We start from the raw sequence: 20,886 nt of genomic DNA, 5'->3' as shown, positions 1-20,886 counted from the left end.
ACAAGTCTGTGATCGGATTGAACCATCTGGCGGACTGCATCTGCTCCCCGGGCCTTATGTTTGACACCCCTGATATATACAAATACATAGAGTATAAACCACTAGTGTGAACTGGTATAAACTGGTGGTTACAAAGACTACAGGTGGGGGTGGGCTATTTGTGGAATGACCAAAAACCTTAGTAATAAAGAAATGTTTCAAAAGAAAGAAGACATGAAACACTTTCATAAGACCGTCTTCATGACCCCTCCTACTGTGCTTGACATTATATCAGTGTATTCATTCATACATATATGAGATGAAAGCTGTATTCAGGCCAGGTCTTAAGTCTGGTCCTTAGATCTTTCTCGCTCTTAAGAATGAGCGCATGAGTAACGGTAATGTCACACCAGGCGCAGGTAATTATGTGGCTGAATGAGACCTGTTCCTCACCACACAAAAAGGCTGCATATAAAGACATCAAGCAGGCCTTTAAATAATAAATGAGCACACCCCTCAGACGCGCGCACACACAGGTCCTTCATCACAGAGTGAGAGGGGGATAATGAGAGGCTGGGTATTGGCGCCTGGCTTTTCTCCTGTGTATGTGTGTGTGAGGGAGGTTTGTGTTTTTATCCTGTAAGTGTGTGTGCTTGTATGTTTTGGTCGGGTAACAGAGTAGTGCTGTCAGAAGTTTTTCTGTTAACACACACATACGCACATTCTGTAAACACACACACATTGCAAATACACATTTTAAGGAATCATGTCTCAAATTCTCAGAAGTCTACACACAAATCCAAAAACCCAAGCACAACGGGCCTCCTCCAGCAAAATGAACCTCCTAATTCCAAACAATGTACTTCCTTCTAAAAAACTACTATTCTGTTGTCAAATGATGACACACAAACCATCATTTTGAATAGGCATTCATAGAGAGCCTTATTCAGTAGGAGCCCTATGTTCTCACTGTCAAAGGGTCGATCGAAGTTCTTGATGAGGGATTTGACTGTAGCAGGTGTCTTGCCCTGGCTGCTAGCGCCGCCCCCGCCCCCATTGTTGCCCTCGTCCCTGTTCGCGCTGGCAGGGCCGTGCTGCTGCTGCTGGTTCAGGATGGGGATGCCACACCACTGCGCCCTCTCCTCCGCTTTGGACAGCGCCCGGCCGTCACTCTGAGACCTAGGCAGAGCAGGTGGGAAGGAGAGGGTGAAGGAGAGGGGGAGGGGTCATGAGGCAATACAGCTGCAACAGTAGCAGTCCCTGGCTGATAGACAGGTACAGTGCAGTATTACTTATTACTTACTTATATTCACTGTAAGCTACAGCTGAAAAATATATACATCTGAATTACATACACAGCTGAAAAATTACCCTCCCGCCACCCTGAGCCATCACTCTAGCGGTGGATGAGGCAATACAGCTTCTTCCTGTACAACTGTATGCAGTAGCCGACCATGGCTGATTCACAGGTACAGCACACAGTCACTTTACATTTGCTGGACTTTCCTTGGCAAACATTACAAAACAAATAAGTAGTGTCAAGACAGATCAAAAAATGAAACTTAAACACGAGCAGCGTGCAACTGAAAATGGCCTCTGGGATACCTGGTTGATGCACAATAATAAAGGCCAGGTAATATTAACTCACTTAAACAAATATCGCAAAATAAATCAGCATAAAACAATAGCAACAGTATTACCTGAGGGGATACAGCAAACACAATGAAACAGCCTTGTTATGGCAAATATTTACCCGCTTGGACAAGTAGTAATGTTTCTGAATTATACTGGTGTCTGGGATTTTATGACATGACAACATTATCCTGTGCTTTAAAATAACTTACACTTATTACTTAAGAAAATGTGTGCCCTGACATCTAAGTACAGGACTAATAGCGCAAAGGATAACGGACATTCATTGAAAAAAATATGTATTTTTGCATTACAGATTATGAAAAATCCCAAAATACACAAAGGACACGGTGGCGTCTGTAAATGGTTTGATATCACATTTATTGTCTTAAAGCAATAAATGCACATAATAATAAAATGAGTTTTTACAATATTGGTAATTCCATGTTTCAGCAGCAATATATAGGTATAGTTAACAGACAACTCAAAGGCATTTTTAGTGTTTTAGCTGCACACACAGTCAATAAATACGGTCTTTCTTGAGTAATAGTAGGCCTACTAGGTGATGGGGCAAATAGTGTGGACCAATCACAATGTTGTAGCAATCAGGGATGTGGTTGTGGTGGTATAGTGCAACCACTACTGCACAATCTCCTGCTCTGTTTTAATTCCTTTATAGAGTACAGTTGAGTTAACCTTTTGTTTGAAAGTGAAGGGTACGGACACATCCACAATAAATATAATCCAGGAGACACTTATGGTAGACAATGTGAGAACGTGGTCTGACATGCTCCAATGGAAAAAAACTAGGCAATGTCTAGACTAGGTAATGTCCTACAATGGGATTTTCCTTTTGTTGTTGAGTATGCTGTATACTTACCCAGTCTGTAAACCGCTTTCTCTCATTAGAGTTCACCCTAATTTCGACTGAAATGTTTAATTTGTTCAGTTAAGTAATACAATATGTTTGGAGCATACTTAGTCTGCAGATCACTGCGTCTCATTACAGTTTAACCTGAGACAACATGGCAGAAGACGTCCAGCCAGCAGAATGGTGACATTTCCATGACAATTGCCCAACAGTCAGATGCACCAGCACCAAAGTAATCATTACCAGAAAAATATTTGAAAATCAACAACACTAATCCTATTAGTAAACTGCTGATAACCGGCAAATAAAAAACACTACCCAACTCCATGTTAGTGAAATACAAAGAAGGAATTTTCAGTTGGTGAGTCAAAAATATGGCATGTATTGTATGTGTATTGGAATTTTCGTCATTAATATTCCTTGTACAGTCTCACTGTGCAATTTCATGGAAACCCATGTTTTTAAGTAGAAAACAAAACCACAATGGACTCAGTTATGTCCAATGAGTATTGACGACCCTATTCCCAAGCTGCACCTAATGTTTACCCTGTCCAGATGTGCGTCAGCTGATGGAGGTCAACATGAATCAACTCAATGCTGCCACCTAGTGACAAAACAAATGTATTGTGATTTGGTATACAGTAATTGTACAGCAAGAATATGATGCGAGAAAATATAGTACTACTATCACAGTTCATATTTTACAGGAGATGAAATTTCACGAAATGAAAATGGCTTACTTTATTATAGATTTGTTTTTGTACAAACATGTATTGACACGTATCACAGGAATGATAGAACAAAATAAAAACTAACATACATAAGGTGATGTATCAAGTGGAATGTTACCTCCGTTATCAACTTGACAAAATGAACTTTTTTTATTGTAACAGACTCCGTAGAGGGTTGTTGTATCACCATCAAGTACAGTACAATTTCAACCCTGGCAAAAAAATGTGAACATTTTGGCTCCTTTGTCATTTTTATATTGGCTTTTGTCCTAAGGCAATTCAATAGGTCTTTCAAAACTTTTTAACTTACAAAATATCCCCTCTTAACATCAGTAACTTAACCATAACATTTGAAGCACTTTAGAGTTGCCCAAAGGCACAGTAAAACAAGTCCAGAGCTGTGATATGAAATTGCCAGCTGTACAAATATTTTCAAAATTCCTCAAAACAATCATATACATTTATATTATTGTAAATAAAAAGCATTTCTTTTCTTTCAAATACTGCAAATTCACATACTGTATTTTTGCAGAGACCTTGGCTCTGACACAAAAAAAAACCTGAACCCATTACAGTACCCTTCAGGTACCCATTTACACGTTGACACTTCTTGACTTAATACTGTTAAATTGGTAAAGGCATAAAGGAGGTGTACTGTGGCACTGTCCTTTCCAGCAGTCTTCAAGTATGTTGTCGTGTCTATCTGCCTTCCACTGCTGTTTTGGTCTCAAACGCTGGCCCAGTGGGAAGCCTGGAACAGAAGAGAATGGAGGATGACCCTGTTAAAGCCAACTGCTGAGACACAACCATGTAAAAACACATCAAGTGAATGAATAAACAAACAGACAAACAAATAAACAAATAAAACTTGACATTGCGTTGACATGGAGCATGGGCCTCTTTTGAGACTGCAGTGCCATTGTTCAGTCTCACTGATTATGAAAAGCTTTTTAGTAGACAAGCCAATGCTCACCATCCTGCATGCAAATTCTGGAATTCATAAAAACACCAGCATGTTTTTACAAATATATAAAACATGAATGAATGTTTTACAGAAAAAAAAGTTCCAGCCATCATCAGTTCAGGTTCATTCGACAGTTTTGTGTAGAAACATGGGCAGCTTCACTCAAAACATTCAATTCAATCAATTATTAATAATTAATTGCAAGTTCTGTGAAGACATTCATTTGGGTTCATTCATGGATGGATTTCTGAGAGGGTGCTGCAGTTGCTCGGAGCAGTCAGCAGGTGGTGATCTATTCTACGGCATTCGGCCAACTCAGAGATGTTGAAGAGAGTTACATCAAGCAAAGAAACCCAGCATTTCGAAACAGCATTTCACTGAGAAGAGCAGACATCTGCTGACAAAGAGGCGGTAGGTTGGGTATGGGGGCAGGAGGGGCAAGGGAGGGGGCAGAGTAGAGGAAGAGGGCAGAGGCGGGAGGGTGGGGGTGGCAAACAGCAAACTCATCCACAGCAGAAAGCAGTGCAAAGAAGGCCAAGAGAAGTCAGGTCAGGGCAGACACAGAGCTAACCTCTACGACATCGTACACATCCATTCGCACACAGCACAGCACACGGCCTAGTTTCAATCTCCCCCCATCATCATTCACTAGCTGGGCAGCACTCAAGGCACACGGAGACCCGCGGGCCAACTCACCTGGGTCCACACACACCTGGGGTGGGGTGGGGAGGCTTGTTGGCCAAGTCAAGAGGGCCAGTCCGCTAGGAGGTCAAGGAGCCTTCTGTTTCTGTAGTGGAGGACTCACAGGCAGTGCAGTGCAGTGTAGTGCAGTGCTGTAGTGGGCTTGCTAGGCCGCTGACGCTTGGCTATGGGCTCCGTGAAATTACCACGCTACTTATCATTGACGGGTATGAACACGTGGGTGGGTTGGGTGGAATACACACAGTGTGAGTGAGTGCACAGCAATTGTTTCTCGACAGAAAAAGGTTCTGCTACTAGAAGGTGTCAAAAAGGTGTGACTGCTCTTGCAATTTAGTAAAGTTTTATACATCTTACTCTACACACATTTGCATCAATCGACCTATTTAATGTGAAGTATCCACAGATTGGCCAGGTAGGTGCCGCAACAAGAACACTGCAAAGTTACTGTATTGTACATGAATAGTTACTGGTATGAACATGCAACATATATGGAAAAAACTCACATCCACCCACCTAAAAGCAATAAAATACCTCAGTGATTTATCTATTGCATGCAGAGCCTCAATATTTCTCGGTCAGTCTTTCTAAAGCCACATAATAAATCACTGCTGTTACAGAGGAATGTTACCTTTTTGCACATTCAATATGTTCACCAAAAAATACAGTGTGCTTACAATACTAAATCTGCATCAGATGACTGTGGTAAGAACGTAATATGCAATCTGGCTTGCTTTTGCCTCGGGATGAGTAAACTCACGGTTACGTCACAATTACATACATGCATACACATACACATACGCATACACATACACACGCGCAAGAGGAAGTTTGAGAGAGGACAGCAAGACAGTAGGACACAGTAGAGTATGTTGCAGCTCCACAGCACAAAAGCCAAGGGAGGAAAAAGAAGAAAAGCTGCCGCTACGGGACACCAAGAACAAGTATAGCTCAGAACCACAGGGAAAATTACAGGGCTTTCCTCAAATCCCAACGGGCTCGGGATTTGTTGAATGTGTGCCCTAGCCAAAGCATCCCCACTGACATGAAATCTGATACGCTGTTTAATCGTAAGCATTTTTATCGCCTACACTACACAAACTGGGAGGAGAAAAAGGCACTGTATTTAACTGCTGGATCGATACTGTTCTCCCGGCCACTAGCTAAGGAGCTGATTTAATGAGGCCCATGATGAGCTGAGCTGGTTAAGAAGCTCCATCAGCAACCAGCCCTGACTGACAAACTGCTCCCAGATTAGTCCGTGTGTGCTGACAGTGTGCTGACCGCTGGGTTCCCATGCCAAGTCAGGCTTATATTTTCATGACTTTTCCATGACTTTCCCTGACCAATAACAGCATTTCCATGAACTCCTAAAAGGAAATGGCGAACATAATGTAAAATGCAAAAACATTTCATCAACATTTCATCAATTTGGGATAGCCAATCTTTCAGTTCTCGTCAACTCTACTCTACTCTAAAGGGCCGTACACACACGTCGCTGCTATTTACTCGCTACTTGCTCACTTGCCTACTTGCCACTCGCTCTGGGTGATTTTGTTTACTGGTTGTCATGGTTCCCACTGTCCGCGCCAATAACGTCCGTACGAAACAAAATGTAGGCCTGCGCTGTTTAACGTTGATCGTGTGCTGTGCACAACCATATGAGCCTTTGATGGTGTACACTGTATTGGATGTATTTTCCTCAACACTTCAAAGTGTGATGGCGTGCAGAAGTTGGGTGGTCAGAACACCACAGGGGCAACGTCACCTGTCAATAATCTGTATCCTGCATTCCAATTGGTTACTCGCTTAACTCGCGTCGCTCGAAGATAAAATAAGTTTATCTCGGAACCCGCCCACATCGCATCGCTTGTACTCTCCTCGCCTACTCGCCAGCGAGACTCGCTGGAACACGTAGACATTCTATTGACTTCATCCGCTGAGCGAGTAACTAGCAGCGACGTGTGTGTACGGCCCTTAACTCTCCTGGAATCTGAATTTACTGAGCATGTTTGCCTGAATTGAGAAACTATTTGTTGAGCGCAGTGTGGGAATCGGGCACAAGCTGACAGAGGCACAGTGCGCATGAGGACTAGTAGTAGTTTGAAGAGGAAGAGAAGGAGAGGGAAGCGATAACGACAATATTAAAATTAAGAGGGGGACAGAATAGCACAAAAACAGTCAGCAAAAGTAAGTTCAGTAAGTAAGGGGTGCTATAGTTTCTTCCGTGATCCCTTCCCCTCCCTCCGAAATCCAAATGAGTGGAGTTATTACATTACATTACACTTACCAGACGCTGAAGTCCAAAGCAACTTAGTTATTTGGTATTGGTTACAGTGCTTGGAGCAATGTGGGGTTAGGTGCTTTGCTGAAGAGCACTTCAGCCATGGATGAGGTTGTGGGAGACCATCTACATTCTTCTTACTAGTGTTGGATGGCGTTTGCTGGCGGCTTGCATAAGATGTGCGCCTCCACCCCCATCTACAGTGCTAAGGGAACTCCATTTATTCTCAACCTAAAGTCTCCTGAAGGTCTCCAAACCTAAGGTCTTCTAAAGGGCCGTTCACAATTCGTCTCTAACTTTTCCAATGTCTCTGAGTAAGGGGTTCTGTGGTTCATGCAGTGATCCCTGCCACCTCCATCCCCATTCCCTCATCTCCCAGTTCCTCCCCCATCTGAGTGACGTTGGGTCAGGTGGTGTCATCATGTCAGCATTAGCCTGATTATATTATCACCGACTTTCAAATCTCTTCGAGACTTGGTCTGACCAAGAGCATAACAATTAACGTTTCCCAAATGGCATGGTTGACCCGCTTCCCTTGGTTTGCGCCTGGTTGTTTGCTTCCCGACAAAGCGGGAGAGGTTCCCGATTTTTCTGGAGCTCAGAAACGTAATTTGTATTGCTCCTGGTCTGACTAGCAAAACTGAATGTGTTGCATCAGTAGGAGGGCGCTGCCTGGCTACCTCCTTCCCAACCCCACCCCCTCATCTCCAAAGTTCCTCCCACCACTGAGTGATGCTGGGTCGGGTGGTGTCATCATGTCAGCGTACCTGCCGATCTGCAGCTGCTCCATCTCGGTGGCCAGGCGGCCGCTGCGCTCCTGCTCCTCCTGCAGGTGTCGCCGAAGGGCCCGCACCTCCTGCTGCGCCTCCACCTTGATGTCGTTGGCCACCACCACCGCCGTCTGCAGGTCCGCCTGGAACCGCAGCCACTCCTCCTTGTCCTCCTGCAAATGGGATGCACAGGGTATGGAGAGAGATAGAGAGAGAGAGAGAGAGAGAGAGAGAGAGAGAGAGAGAGAGAGAGAGAGAGAGAGAGAGAGAGAGAGAGAGAGGGAGTGTCAGTAGAGAGGTACATATAGAGTCCATGCCTGACAATCGAGGAAATTCCATAGGGAAAAGAGATACAGTGTATAAAACTACTCAACTCAACAAAAGAGCAACTGAGTGCTCATTCCGTAAGAAATATTCAAAATAAAGGAGACAGGTCAGCACTCATAGTTGCTTGTACTTCATTGCCTGTCAGATGGGCGATAAAGTACAGGCAACTAGTGCTGTCCTATCTCCTTTATTTTTTAAGATGTGTATACCGATGTATGTTTTTTTTATATACCTTTCCTATGTGATTGTATGGTTTGAAAATGATGGGATAGGCCATGGGAAGTTCAATGGGTGAAATCAGTAGCTTTAGTGGAGATCAGTGGAGAAATGACAAGCTAGCAAATGATGTGGTTTGGCCATGATTGACAAGCAGTGCAGAGTCCAGTGGGTGCAGATGTCTTTCAAACTGCCTCTATAGCAGTTGTATTTCAAACGGCCGCTGTCGCCATATGATCAATCAGAGTAACAGAGTTGTTTTTTTTTCTTTCTAATTTAACCTTAGCTATAATAAGTCCACAATTATGGTTATCCTGACATAATGACTAAAATCAATATTTACTGTAGAGGCTAGTCTTGTGTCTTGTGTACTGGAACACTGGAATTACAATAATGTACTGTACATGGGCACAAAAGTTCTGCTACGTTGTCATTTGAACACACGCTCGTATTCCCCATTTGCACACACACGCACAGACACAGACACAGACACAGACACAGACACACACACACACACACACACACACACACACACACACACACACACACACACACACACACACACACACACACACACACACAAATGCAGACTGTACCTTCATCTGTCGGTTCATGGCCTTGATCTGCTTCTCCAGATCCATCTTGTGTTCCTCCACCTTCTTTAGCGAATCTGGAGGGAGATTAACACGAGAACACATCAGATAACTGCTACTAGCACAACTCAGAATGTACACACTCACCACATTAACCTGTTTCTTAGATTGTATTTGATTCTTTAGTGGTTAACTGATTAGTACACAACTACAATGGCTTCTATAGGGTTATCATTTATCAAACTCAGGCTTGCATAAGGTCTGTGGGTGTTATTGTTGCATCAGACTTGACAGCTCAGCAAAGATTTTTACAAGTGTAATCTGCCTGTGTGTTGATGTTGTGCTTTGCAGCATAAATCTCAATGTCTCCCTTTTCTCCCTAACCTCCTGAAGAGTTTAAATAAGTGTGTTTCAATTCAATTCAATTCAATAACAGACCACACAACTTACACTTGCTCCCTCTCAGGCTTCACCTCCTGATTTGTAGTAGCCTGCATTGAGAGGAGGAAGCACTGAAGTGAGCTACAGTTAATGCTCGGTTGACAGCTCTGTCTGTAGCTTGTCCCAGTGTTTGACTCTCTAAGTCTCTGTGCGCCTCGATTTAGGGAGAGAGGAGAGTTATCAGTTGCTACAACAGCTCCTCCACCACAATGAGCCTCATAAGCTGTGCATAGTTTACCTGACTCTCTCCCAGATTGCACACGGGTCTGTGGGAGCCAGGCAAATGCATAGTATGCCAGTAATACAACCCAATTATAATAGAGACAAACATCATTTTTTTCAGGATTGACACCCCGACACACACACACACACATACACACACAGTATTTAGTACAATAGGGTGCCAGTATAGTTCATCGAGGATAGTCTGCTTGGTGTGCAGGTGTACAGCATGATGGTGCTCCACATACATTATATTATTTCTGATATTTCTGATTGTGCTTTATAGTATAGTATTCTAGTCATATTATTGTAATCGTTCGTACTCTCGAGGTCGATGATGGTCTGCTTGGTGTGCAAGTGTACAGCCTGCTGCTGCTCCACGTGGTCCTCCAGTTCAAAGATGGTCTCCTTCAGCTCCCTGATCTGGGCCTCAGCCGTCTGGACCTGATCCTGCAGCTCGCTCACGTTACCACTCAGCACGCTCTTCTGCTCCTCCTCCGCACGTAGCACCTGCTGAAGATCCACCTCCGCCTAGAGAGCACACACACACACACACACACACACACACACACACACACACACACACACACACACACACACACACACACACACACACACACACACACACACACACACACACACACACACACACACTGGTTAAAACACAATGCATTCGCAAGTAGATCTACTGCTAAATACACTCTTCTGCTCCTCTGTGCCCAATGCCTGCTGAAGATCCACTCCACCAATAGTATGGACACACACACACACACACACACACACACACACACACACACACACACACACACACACACACACACACACACACACACACACACACACACACACACACACACACACACACACACACACACAGGTATGCGCAGACACACAACATAGATAACATCATTTAGAGGACAAATACATACAGAACATCTCCAGACCTGTACATGTAATGAGTTTTTCTGTTAGAGGTGTTGAAGAGAGCTGATCAAGACACCTAAACGCGTTGATGAGCAAGAGGAGAGCAATACAGTGACAGTGATTCACCCTCCTGTTTGTTCCAGCCATAAAAATGACTGATAGTAATAGCTGCTTTTTACAGCCACATGATGTGTTTATGATTGCTGAGCGGTGATGGCTCATGTATCATCACCACTCTTTTTCTTTTATTATTATTTTTTTAGGAGAGGTTTGCCTGTATTATGATAGCACAGTTGAATAACTGGAGAGGGAATGATGAGGAGAGAGAGGTGGGGTACTACGGTTGGGAAATGACCCAAGCCAGATTCAAGCCTTGATCCTCATGGGCATGCAAGCCCACTTATGTACGTGTGCCTTCATGTCACAGCATGTCCCATCACCATCACTCTGATGACTGCCATGGCACTTAGACGGCAATCCACAAACCCAGTGTTAAGTCAGACATAGAATTACTTATTGCGGCCACTGTATTTTAAAAAACTTTTTTCTGTAATCAAAATATGATGTAATCCTAAACTGGGTCTGTTATAATGGCCCAATGGATCAGTGGTTACTTTTTCTTCAACACATGTCCACATAAACAATACATAAAAAGCAGTTCTGTCAGAACCATTTCAGTCAAGAAACACAAGAGAAGAATATAAATGCAATTTCTTTTATTGAAATTATGAATTACATTTGGCGGTATAGCTCTGTTCGGAGGAACCCCCCTATTTCCATGAGCAGCATGGAAAAGCATTTAGTCAGGGGGCAGCAGCAGTTTAGGGAATTCTCACCCCAGCAGGACAGGGCGAGAGATAACCCCCCATGAACAGAGCCAAGCGACGTGACAAGAGAACATGTCACATCATACACGACAAGGTGGAGCAGGGGAGGTGGTGGGTAGCAAAAACCGAGCAGCATACAGTTGAGAGGAAGTGGATAGAATTTAAAAGGCGTGCCGAAGCCGTGTGGCCAATCGCTAGGGAAGAAAGATCATCAGCTGAGGGAATGCACCTGGATCAATTTGGAATTAGATGAAGGGGAGGGCGGCAAGCTTCTTGACTACCATGGCCTGGCCAGAACTGACGTTAGTACTTTAATAGTTAGTACCAATTTCTAAAGTTTGTTTGAGATCCCAAGTCAGTCTACAAGTGAGTAAAAGCATATTTGAGCATCAACTCTATGGCTATGTCTCAAATGACGCACTTGTGTCAGTGCACTGACAGTCAGTGCATAGTGCGCACAGTGCACTGAGGTCTTTAGAGCATAGTGTCGTTGAAAAATTGGAGCACTCTGCACTGTGCCCTCGCTGGAAGTGAAGGCTGGGCATGGCATTAGCTCGCCAAAATATCAGTTGGCTACTGTCTTCAATGCACAGCGTCTGGTGCTTGTATTTCCATGTCCTTCAACCCAAAGGACAACAATCACACATACAATACTTTGGTTGGCATGAAAAGGTTGGTGTCCCATCAACATTACTTACAGAATTAGGAGACTGATGACCAACCTCTTCTACTGAACACATTTCCTCCCTGTCATTGTCAACATGGCCACCGTTTAGTGCATGCAGTGTCCATCATTCAAGCACTGCGTTTTTCGGCCATTGTTAGGGGATCATCCTGGCACTTTCAGTGCACTGGCTCAACTGAAATTTTGAAAAACAGTGCCCGAAGTGCACAAGTGCGGCATTTGAGACGGCCTATATCAACTCTGAACCCCCATCTTCACAAACGAACAAAGGCCATGACAAAAATACACAAACATACAGCCCATGACTGCATATCTAAAGATAGACTATAGGCCTGATCAACAACATCATGAGGTCACTGCCTATGTGACACAGAGACAGAGACAGAGCAGAAAGATGATGCCGTTGGATTTGATTTGATCCACATGTCCATCAAGGCACGCCCTCTCCTACTGCATGCTCTGGTGGCACATGGCACATGGGGAGGTGAGTCACTTGGACGGCTGATGGTCACCGTGGAGCATAGCTATGGGCAAGCAAGCAGGGTATTTGCCCCTGGGCCCCATATTAGTGGTAGGAGCCCTATTATTATGACAATGGCAGGCTGCAGAGCGGCCCTATCAGTGTTTCGCCCTGGTTCCCTGTGTGAAATTGTTCCACCAGTGTGGCCAATACAGAGCGAATAAGCGGAGCAAACGGGCACTCCTGCCACGTTCCGTCACCCGCGAGTGACATCACCAGTGCCTGAGTCATCGCCTGCCTCGCCCTTCATGTGCGCACATGCACACAAACAGCACAGAGGTGTGGAAAAAGCAGCTGCAGTGAGCCAGCACAACACTCACTCCTGTGATATTGCTGCTGCTCTGCTTGGAGGCATGACAGGGGGAATCCTGAGATCTGGAGACACTGACGCTGTGCACAGTGTTACAAGAATTGGTTATGTTGACGCATCATAAGAGATTTTTTAAAATGTTAAACACGTTTTCCAAAAATCTTCCCAGTTGTTCATCAACTTGGAACAGGATGAAAGGCCATTCCGAATTCACTTTTTTATAGCAAACTCTGTGCGCTATAATAACCGTACTGAGTAAGTTTAAAGGAGCAAAGCATCTCTCTGCAGTTCTCTGTAACTGTAAGGGGAAATATTTTGATCACTGACAAAAAATACCAATCCCTTATCATGCCTTGATCCCGTAGTAGCAAATGCAAAATATGTCATATAGGCTCAGCCACATTTTTTGCTCTTTTCAGATGCATGTCTGGTGACTGCTTTAACAGTGTCTTTAAGGCTGTCTTGAGTTTTTAAGAGCCGACTTGTCCCTGGGACGGAATACATTTTCAATTTACGAGGGCCATATAAAAATTAAGAGCGGTGGCTCCCCTAAAAGCATTCATTACGCTTATGCTCCTCGCCCCTAGGAGTGTTTGCATGCAAAAGCTGTACTCAAGCATAACATAGTTCTAATCATATCGAGCCTAAATTAATTTCAGTGACAGCTTCTATGTATATTGTGTGTGTGTGTGTGTGTGTGTGTGTGTGTGTGTGTGTGTGTGTGTGTGTGTGTGTGTGTGTGTGTGTGTGTGTGTGTGTGTGTGTGTGTGTGTGTGTGTGTCTGTGTGCGCGCGTGCATGTGTTGGCTAGGTAAAGCGTGCGTTTAATGATTTAAAGCATATACAGCATTCATGTTGTGGCAGGAAGCAAGAGCTAACTCTCTGACCCCATGACCTTGCTGATTGCTCAGGGGGGGATAAAGAGGATGAAGGAGGGAAGGAAGTGCTTGGTGCTGAATCATGTCTAAGTTTAAGCCATCTCATCCCCAACGACAGCACTCACAAAACCGTCTGGGTCTATTTCTGTCTTCTGACATGGCTTTTTTGACATAGCCAACAAAAGTTCACTTGTAAATACAGTACTGCAAACCTTCAGAAGGATTGAACAATGCCATAATTTATGACAATATTGTCACTCTCTCTTGTTCCTCCTATCCCCCACTATTGGTGGATGTGACAAGCATTGTAAATAAGCCATACTGGCAGATTTTTTTTCTCTCATGGACATGTAAAAAAAAAACGTAAAAACAGGTGTGATGTAGCCCAATAATGCATGCCATTCCACAAGTGGAACACTGTAATAGTAAGTGAAAAGCTAACTACCATAGTACTACACTACTATGACAACACAGGGCCTGTAGTAATGCACTATGACGTGGCCATTGTCAATCTGGCAACAAAAAATGTATAACGTAGTGCCTTAACAGGTTAAACCTTCAGACTGGACTTCAGTCTGTAAGACTGGACAATGTCTCCATTTGTGACCATGTCACTCCCACTCCTCATTCCCCGCCACAGACCAACAATTCCCCCCATAAGTGTAGGGGACAGAGGAGTGGTGGCGGTGGGCCTACAGTATTACTGGTGGATGTCTTCCTGTGCGGAGGAGCTGACTGCAGCAGAACGCAGCACTTCCTCCCCAGGGGCACCGCTCATAGGCAGCGCAACGGCCTGCTGAATGCTGCTGACATCGAGGAACAGGACATCTGTTTTTAGAGCAGTCACTCCGCTCTCTCTCAAGACTGGGCGTAGAGACATGACCCACCGTGACACTGTGACCCTGACATACTGTACTGTAGGAACAGCCGAGTGAAAAGAGAGAGAAGGGGAATTCTGTTTGATGAGAAAAACTTCTAGAAAAATACTGGGTACAAAATGAGGATTGGTGAAAGAAAAGGCAATGAGGAGTGGAATTGCTACAAGATAGACAGAAACAATGAAAACAAGTTGAAACAACATACAGAGAAGCTGAATGTATCCAGTATGCAGTACACTAAAACTTATGCAAAAGTGAAGTGCATTTCTTAATTCAATAAAACCTACAATACCTCATATCATGCTTTGATACGCATCCCTACCAGATCATTTATTGTACCAATATTTCATTGGTAGTAACTCGGCCTCCCTGTCCTTTCACCTTAAGAAGCAGCCCTCACCCTCCCTGTGTCTGCGTATGCCTGCTGAGCCTTCTGTGTGTGTGTGTGCGTCTCTAGAGCGGCTCTGGTCCTCTCGAAGTGGGCGTGTGCCTATTGGGCCTCCTGTGTGTGTGTGTGTGTGTGTGTGTATACCTTCTCTAGCGCGGCCCTGGTCCTCTCGGTGTCTGTGTGTGCCTGCTCGACCTCCGGTGTGTGTGTGTGTGTGTGTGTGTGTGTGTGTGTGTGTGTGTGTGTGTGTGTGTGTGTGTGTGTGTGTGTGTGTTTGTACCTTCTCTAGCGCGGCTCTGGTCCTCTCGGAGTCGGCGTGAGCCTGCTGGACCTCCTGCCTGAGCTGTGAGCACTGCTCCTCCAGTCGGTCTCTCTCGTCGTGCGCCGCCTTCAGCAGTCCCTGGAGCTCCGTGCTGTCGCTGGCCCCCTGCACGGCCTTCAGCTCAGCCACCTTCTGCCTCTCGGCCTCCACCAGGGCCCTGACGCCCCCAACCTCCGCCCGCATAGCCTCCGTCTCGGCCCCGCTCGCCTCCACCGCTCTCTGCGCCTCCTCGCGCGCCTCCTTCTCCCTCTCCAGCTCCGCCCGCATGAGCTCTCTCTCCTCGCGAAGCGCTCTGGCGTCCCCCTGTGCCTCCTTCTGCTCCTTCTCCAGCTGTCGCAGGCTTCCAGTGAGCTGTTGTTGGATATCCACCAGCTTCTCCCGCTCGAAGCGTGAGCTCTCCACCAGCTCGGTGTAGCGCTGCTCCAGCTCCCCGGTGCGGGCTGACTCGTCGCGCTGGTCGCGGAGGCGCAGCAGGAGCGCCTCGTTCTTCTGTGCAAGCAGCTCCACGCGCTCCCGCTGCTCCTGCAGGGAGGTCTGTAGACGACGCTTCTGATCGGCCAGACGCTCGTTCTCCCCTGTCAGTTCCGTCACCACCTGAGACAAGGCAAGGCAAGTCAAGGCAGGGTCATTATACAGTGCAGCGGTTCTTAACTGGAATAATTTTGGGATCCATAATTTCCCATGGTCAATATATATAAATATTTGAAAATATAACATGTATTGCATTGCATTGTATGCTGCAACTAGTGGAGAGGAGTATTAATCATGTCTCACTCTCTCTTCAACATCATTCATTCAGTACCGCATCTTTTTTCATTTTTGTGACTGTCAATAAAAAGGTGAATTAATATATTTTTTCCACCACAGCTCCACGATCCATTCAGGACCCCTCATGTATATACATATACAGTACAAAGACAGTTTTTTTCCACAAAAAAATTAAAACATAAGAACACAGAACATGAAATAAGACCATGAGAATAAAACCATTCAACCATCAAGTGAATGTTATTACAATTAAGAGAAAAGCTTTGTCTAAAAGAGGAACTGTGGAACGTTACCTACATCACTCAGCTATTTGGATGATTTGACAGGCTCACGGCATCTCTGCCCAAGCAGGTCGCACCGAAAGTGGCCACTGACAGTATTTGATCACCAGCTTAAAAAACCCACGAATACAGGATCTAAAAACAAATGTTATTGCATGTCACCTGCTGCTGGTCCTGCAGCTCCTGCAGTGTGGCCTGCAGCTCCTCAGCGGTGCTGTGATGGCTCTCCTCCATCTTCTGGAGCTTCTCCGTCAGGCTCTCCACCGACAGCTCCCTGGCCGTGGTGGCCGTGGTGGCCGAGGTGGCTGTCGCAGGGTCCTCTGCGCCCGACGACGAGTCTGACCCAGAGCGGGATGGGATCTTCTCGAACTCAGACGAGTCTGGCGAGGGCGAGGTGGTCATCGAGCCTTTAGTGATGTCACTGCTGGAGGACGTGGAGAACTTGAGCGGGATCTTGCTGACGGGGGTGCCAGGGGTGCCGGGGTCACTGGTGGGGCAGTCAGGCAGGATGCCGTTGATGGAGAGTTTTGTGGGGCTGGTGGATGAGACGGCGGCGGTCGTATTGGTGTTGCTGATCATGGCGGACTCGCTCTCTAATGAGATCAGCTTTTCCTTCAGGCTCTGGTTCTCGTCCCTCAGGATAGCCAGCTCTCTCTGGAAGCGACCATTCTTCTGCTTCAGCTCCACCACCATGGTGTGGGGGTCAGTGGGCGCAGCAGTAATAGCGTGGTCCCCTTCCCCGTGGTGCTCTGGCGTGGTGGGGGTGGTGGCGACAGCAGGAGTGGCTGCACCAGAGTCTCCGCTGGGCGAAGATGCTGCTGCTTTGCCCCGATGTCGCTGCAGTTCCGAGCGAAGCTTGGTGATCTCAAAGTCTTTGGCTTTGGCCTCGGCCATCAGCTCTTTCACCTGACAAAGCAAGGAAAGGCAAGTACATTTGTATAGTACATTTCATAAACACGCTATAATTCAACACTTACAGAGTCGACACTTACACTTACAGAGTCAAATACTTTCCACATTGCATTTAGTTCCACAGTACTCCCTGAGTGTTCAATTAACACTTTTTAAACGTTTTTTTAAGGGCTGGGACTCAATAAAAAAAATCTATAGGAATTGAAATGAATTAATCGAATGAATCGCATTTTAATCGCATTTAAATATCTGACTTGAGAACAGTGAAAAATAATAAATAAATAATTTTTGGATAATTACAATAAATAAACTTAAAGGGACACTGTGTGAGATTTTTTGTTGTTTATTTCCAGAATTCATGCTGCCCATTCACTAATGTTACCTTTTTCATGAATACTTACCATCAGCATCAAATTCTAAGTATTCATTTTGACGGGAAAAATTGCACTTTTCATACATGAAAAGGGGGATCTTCTCCATGGTCTGCCATTTTGAATTTCCTAAAATACCCATTTTTAGCTGCAAAAATGACTGTAATTGGACCGTACTAGAAAATGTTTGTTTATTCCTTAGTAAACTTTCATGTAAAGATCAAATTTGGCAATAGGCAGCCCAGTTCCAATGAGCAGCATAGTTGCAGTACCTTTTTTGACCATTTCCTGCACAGTGTCCCTTTAATCTAAAAATATTATTCATTTTTAAAAGAAGAGAGAACTCTTCTCAATTTCAGCAGGCTATTCACTATCAGGCGTAATACTGCCCTCCACTGGTCTAATCCAGAACTATGTAGCTATATTATACTGTGATTAATTTTTAAAATCGTGTTAATTATTTATTAATTAATCGAATCGCGTGATTAATTAATCGAAATCAACGCATTAATGTCCCAGTCCTATTTTTTTTGCGGTGTAGCAAAAGGGCTCTGCACTACTCCCACATCAAAGTGGGTTCAGGAAGGGAAATAGGAACTCGGCATAGAAGAGAGGCGTTGGGACAAAAGGTTGGCTTGCAACCCCGTCTGCATGCAACAGGAAAGTACCAATCACCAAAAGGAATATAGGATGCATTTCACATTGACTGGTTGGCCAGTCTTAGGAGTATTAATTAAAATCCCTGTGAATTACCACTAGACTAGACACCTGTAGCAGGCAATTACATTCTGCTGCCACTAGGGGGTTTTATGGAGATGTCTATCGCCGCCCGGATCATGCACAAGGCATTGACCCTTGCCTACAAAACCATCGCAGGAACGGCCCCAGCTTATCTGAAGGTGAAAGGTGAAAGCCCATTGGGAAACTCCAACTCCCATTGTCATTGTGACACAGCACTCCACAGCACACAAGTGAACACTGCACACTGCACACAACGAAATTGCATTTATGCCTCACCCGTGCAAGGGGGCAGCCCTCATGGGGAGCAGTGCGGTGGGACGGTACCATGCTCAGGGTACCTCAGTCATGGAGGAGGATGGGGGAGAGCACTGGTTGATTACTAAGTCTGACGCCCTAACCGCTCACCCATGACTGCCCAAGGACTTACTAACACCTTATTTTACTGGAAGAGAACTGCGCTCATCCAGCACAAGCCGTCTGGCTCTGCCATCCAGTCGCTCTAGGTACTCCCAGTCAAGACTGTTCTCTGTTGTTGTACCCAAGTGGTGGAACGGTCTCCCAGAGGCAGCAAGACAGCACATCTCTTGCAGCCTTCAAGAAACAAGTAAAGACCTTCCTCTTTCGAGAGTATCTACTAGACCAGTGGTTCCCAACCTTTTTCTTAAGGGACCCATGTTTTTACTATTGTAAGCTTTGGTGACCCAACCACTCGAGCGCCCGCACGAGACGGAGTCACAAGATGCCCTCCGTTTCCTGCGAAAACTTATTTTTGTTATTTTATTCCTCAATTCGTCTTTGGTCAAATATAGAATAAATGTTCAATGTAGCACTTACAATTTGTTGTGTCTATGCATTTATTAGTTAAATGCTTTGTCTTTTATTCAACATGGGCTATATATATTTAAAACGAAACCCCTTAAAATAAAGAGGGCTCCGCGACCCCCTGTGGATCTTTGGCGACCCATAAGGGGGGTCCCGACCCATAGGTTGGGAAACACTGTACTAGACTAATGCTTGAGCTGGCCTAGCCCCAGGGCAGACTCTTGACATGATGTTTAGTTAAGCTTGTGTGTGTGTTTGTGTGCGTATGTATGTGTCTGTACTCTTTATTTAAAAAAAACAAAAAAAAACTCACCCCTCTTTGCAACTGCACTTGTTGTTCTGTATATTTCCTGTGTACTTTGTATTTGCTTGTGATGTTGGCTTGATTACCTGTATTAACTCTTTTGAAAGTCGCTTTGGTTATAAAGCGTCTGCCAAATGCAATGTAATGTAATGTAATGTCTAGGCTACATTTCATACAGTGGTAACGAACGTGCAATGTGCTCCCAAAAAATATAAGCAATACAAGAAAAATATGAAATAACAATAAAAGCATGATACGGTAGTAGGGCACTGACCCACTGAACTGCGTTGGCAATCCAGGTTCGGCCCGGGTTCGATTCCGGCCAAGGTAATTTGCCGATCCTTCCCTGTCTCTCTCTCCCCATACATTTTCTGTCTGTCCTCCACTGTCCTGTCAAAAATAAAGGCCCCCCACAAAAAAAAAGAAAGGATAATTGAAATACCTGGCACTCCAGCAGAGCCTTGTCGGCGCCCTCCGCATCCAGCTTGTTGGCCTTGTTGGCCGTCATAGCCGCTGTTGCCGCGTTGCGCTTGGCCAGCGTGGAGAGGCTAGAGGTGCTGGCGCTGGGCACCATCTTCTTGGTGGCCGAGCCCTTCAGCTGCTCGCGAAGGGACGACCGGTCGCGGGAGACGGTGGTCGACGAGATTTCTTTGGGGGCAGGGATCCCCGATTTCTTTGGTGGGAGCCCTGAACAAATTGGAAAAAACAGATAATTGATAAGGTAACCGATTGATAACCGATAATCCATCGCTTTGGGGTGGACAGTGTTTATCTGGTTTCTTTGGCTGGAGTCCTGAAAAAGACTATCAATCTCTTTTGGGTAGACAGTGTGACGTCTTTGTTAGCGAGCATCCCCGATTTCTTTTGAAAAACGCACGCCCAATTGATACTTTTTGGGTGGCAACTTGGCTGCATCTCTGGGGGCAGTTATCCCTGATTTCTCTGGTAAGAGGCCTCAAAAATTCACACAGAGGTAATTGATTTTAATTTACCTATCAGCATTACAATTGCTGAAACAAAGAGCTTTTTCACAGAGTGCACAGCAGTGAAGCCAAGACAACTGTTTGAAGTGAACTAGATGATAAATTATGTCTGCACCTCTTTTCATGATTTGTTTTGCTCATGAAATGTAAATTTGTATGAAAAATTCATTCAAGATTCACTTTAATTTGCGAAACAAGAATTCTACTGCTGAATTAAACTGCAACCTCATCACTGACACCATTA

General features: G+C 45.0%; 1 protein-coding gene across 5 annotated transcripts in view; it reads right to left on the bottom strand.

The window, feature by feature from the left end:
* The window catches only part of specc1 (sperm antigen with calponin homology and coiled-coil domains 1), a 117,219-nt gene that overhangs the window by 33,504 nt on the left and 62,829 nt on the right, over positions 1-20,886 (bottom strand). For all 5 annotated transcript variants that reach the window (XM_063204067.1, XM_063204066.1, XM_063204068.1 and 2 more), the window contains 7 exons: positions 20,102-20,346; positions 16,672-17,415; positions 15,419-16,054; positions 10,053-10,260; positions 9,070-9,143; positions 7,928-8,103; positions 950-1,158 (listed from right to left, as the gene is read on the bottom strand). In XM_063204067.1, coding sequence (XP_063060137.1) covers positions 950-1,158; positions 7,928-8,103; positions 9,070-9,143; positions 10,053-10,260; positions 15,419-16,054; positions 16,672-17,415; positions 20,102-20,346 — 2,292 coding nt within the window. The remainder of the gene's footprint in view (positions 1-949; positions 1,159-7,927; positions 8,104-9,069; positions 9,144-10,052; positions 10,261-15,418; positions 16,055-16,671; positions 17,416-20,101; positions 20,347-20,886) is intronic.

The sequence above is a fragment of the Engraulis encrasicolus genome, chromosome 7 (genome assembly GCF_034702125.1).
Source record: "Engraulis encrasicolus isolate BLACKSEA-1 chromosome 7, IST_EnEncr_1.0, whole genome shotgun sequence".
NCBI classification, from domain to species: domain Eukaryota; kingdom Metazoa; phylum Chordata; class Actinopteri; order Clupeiformes; family Engraulidae; genus Engraulis; species Engraulis encrasicolus.
This window is presented reverse-complemented; position numbering and strand designations above follow the sequence as displayed.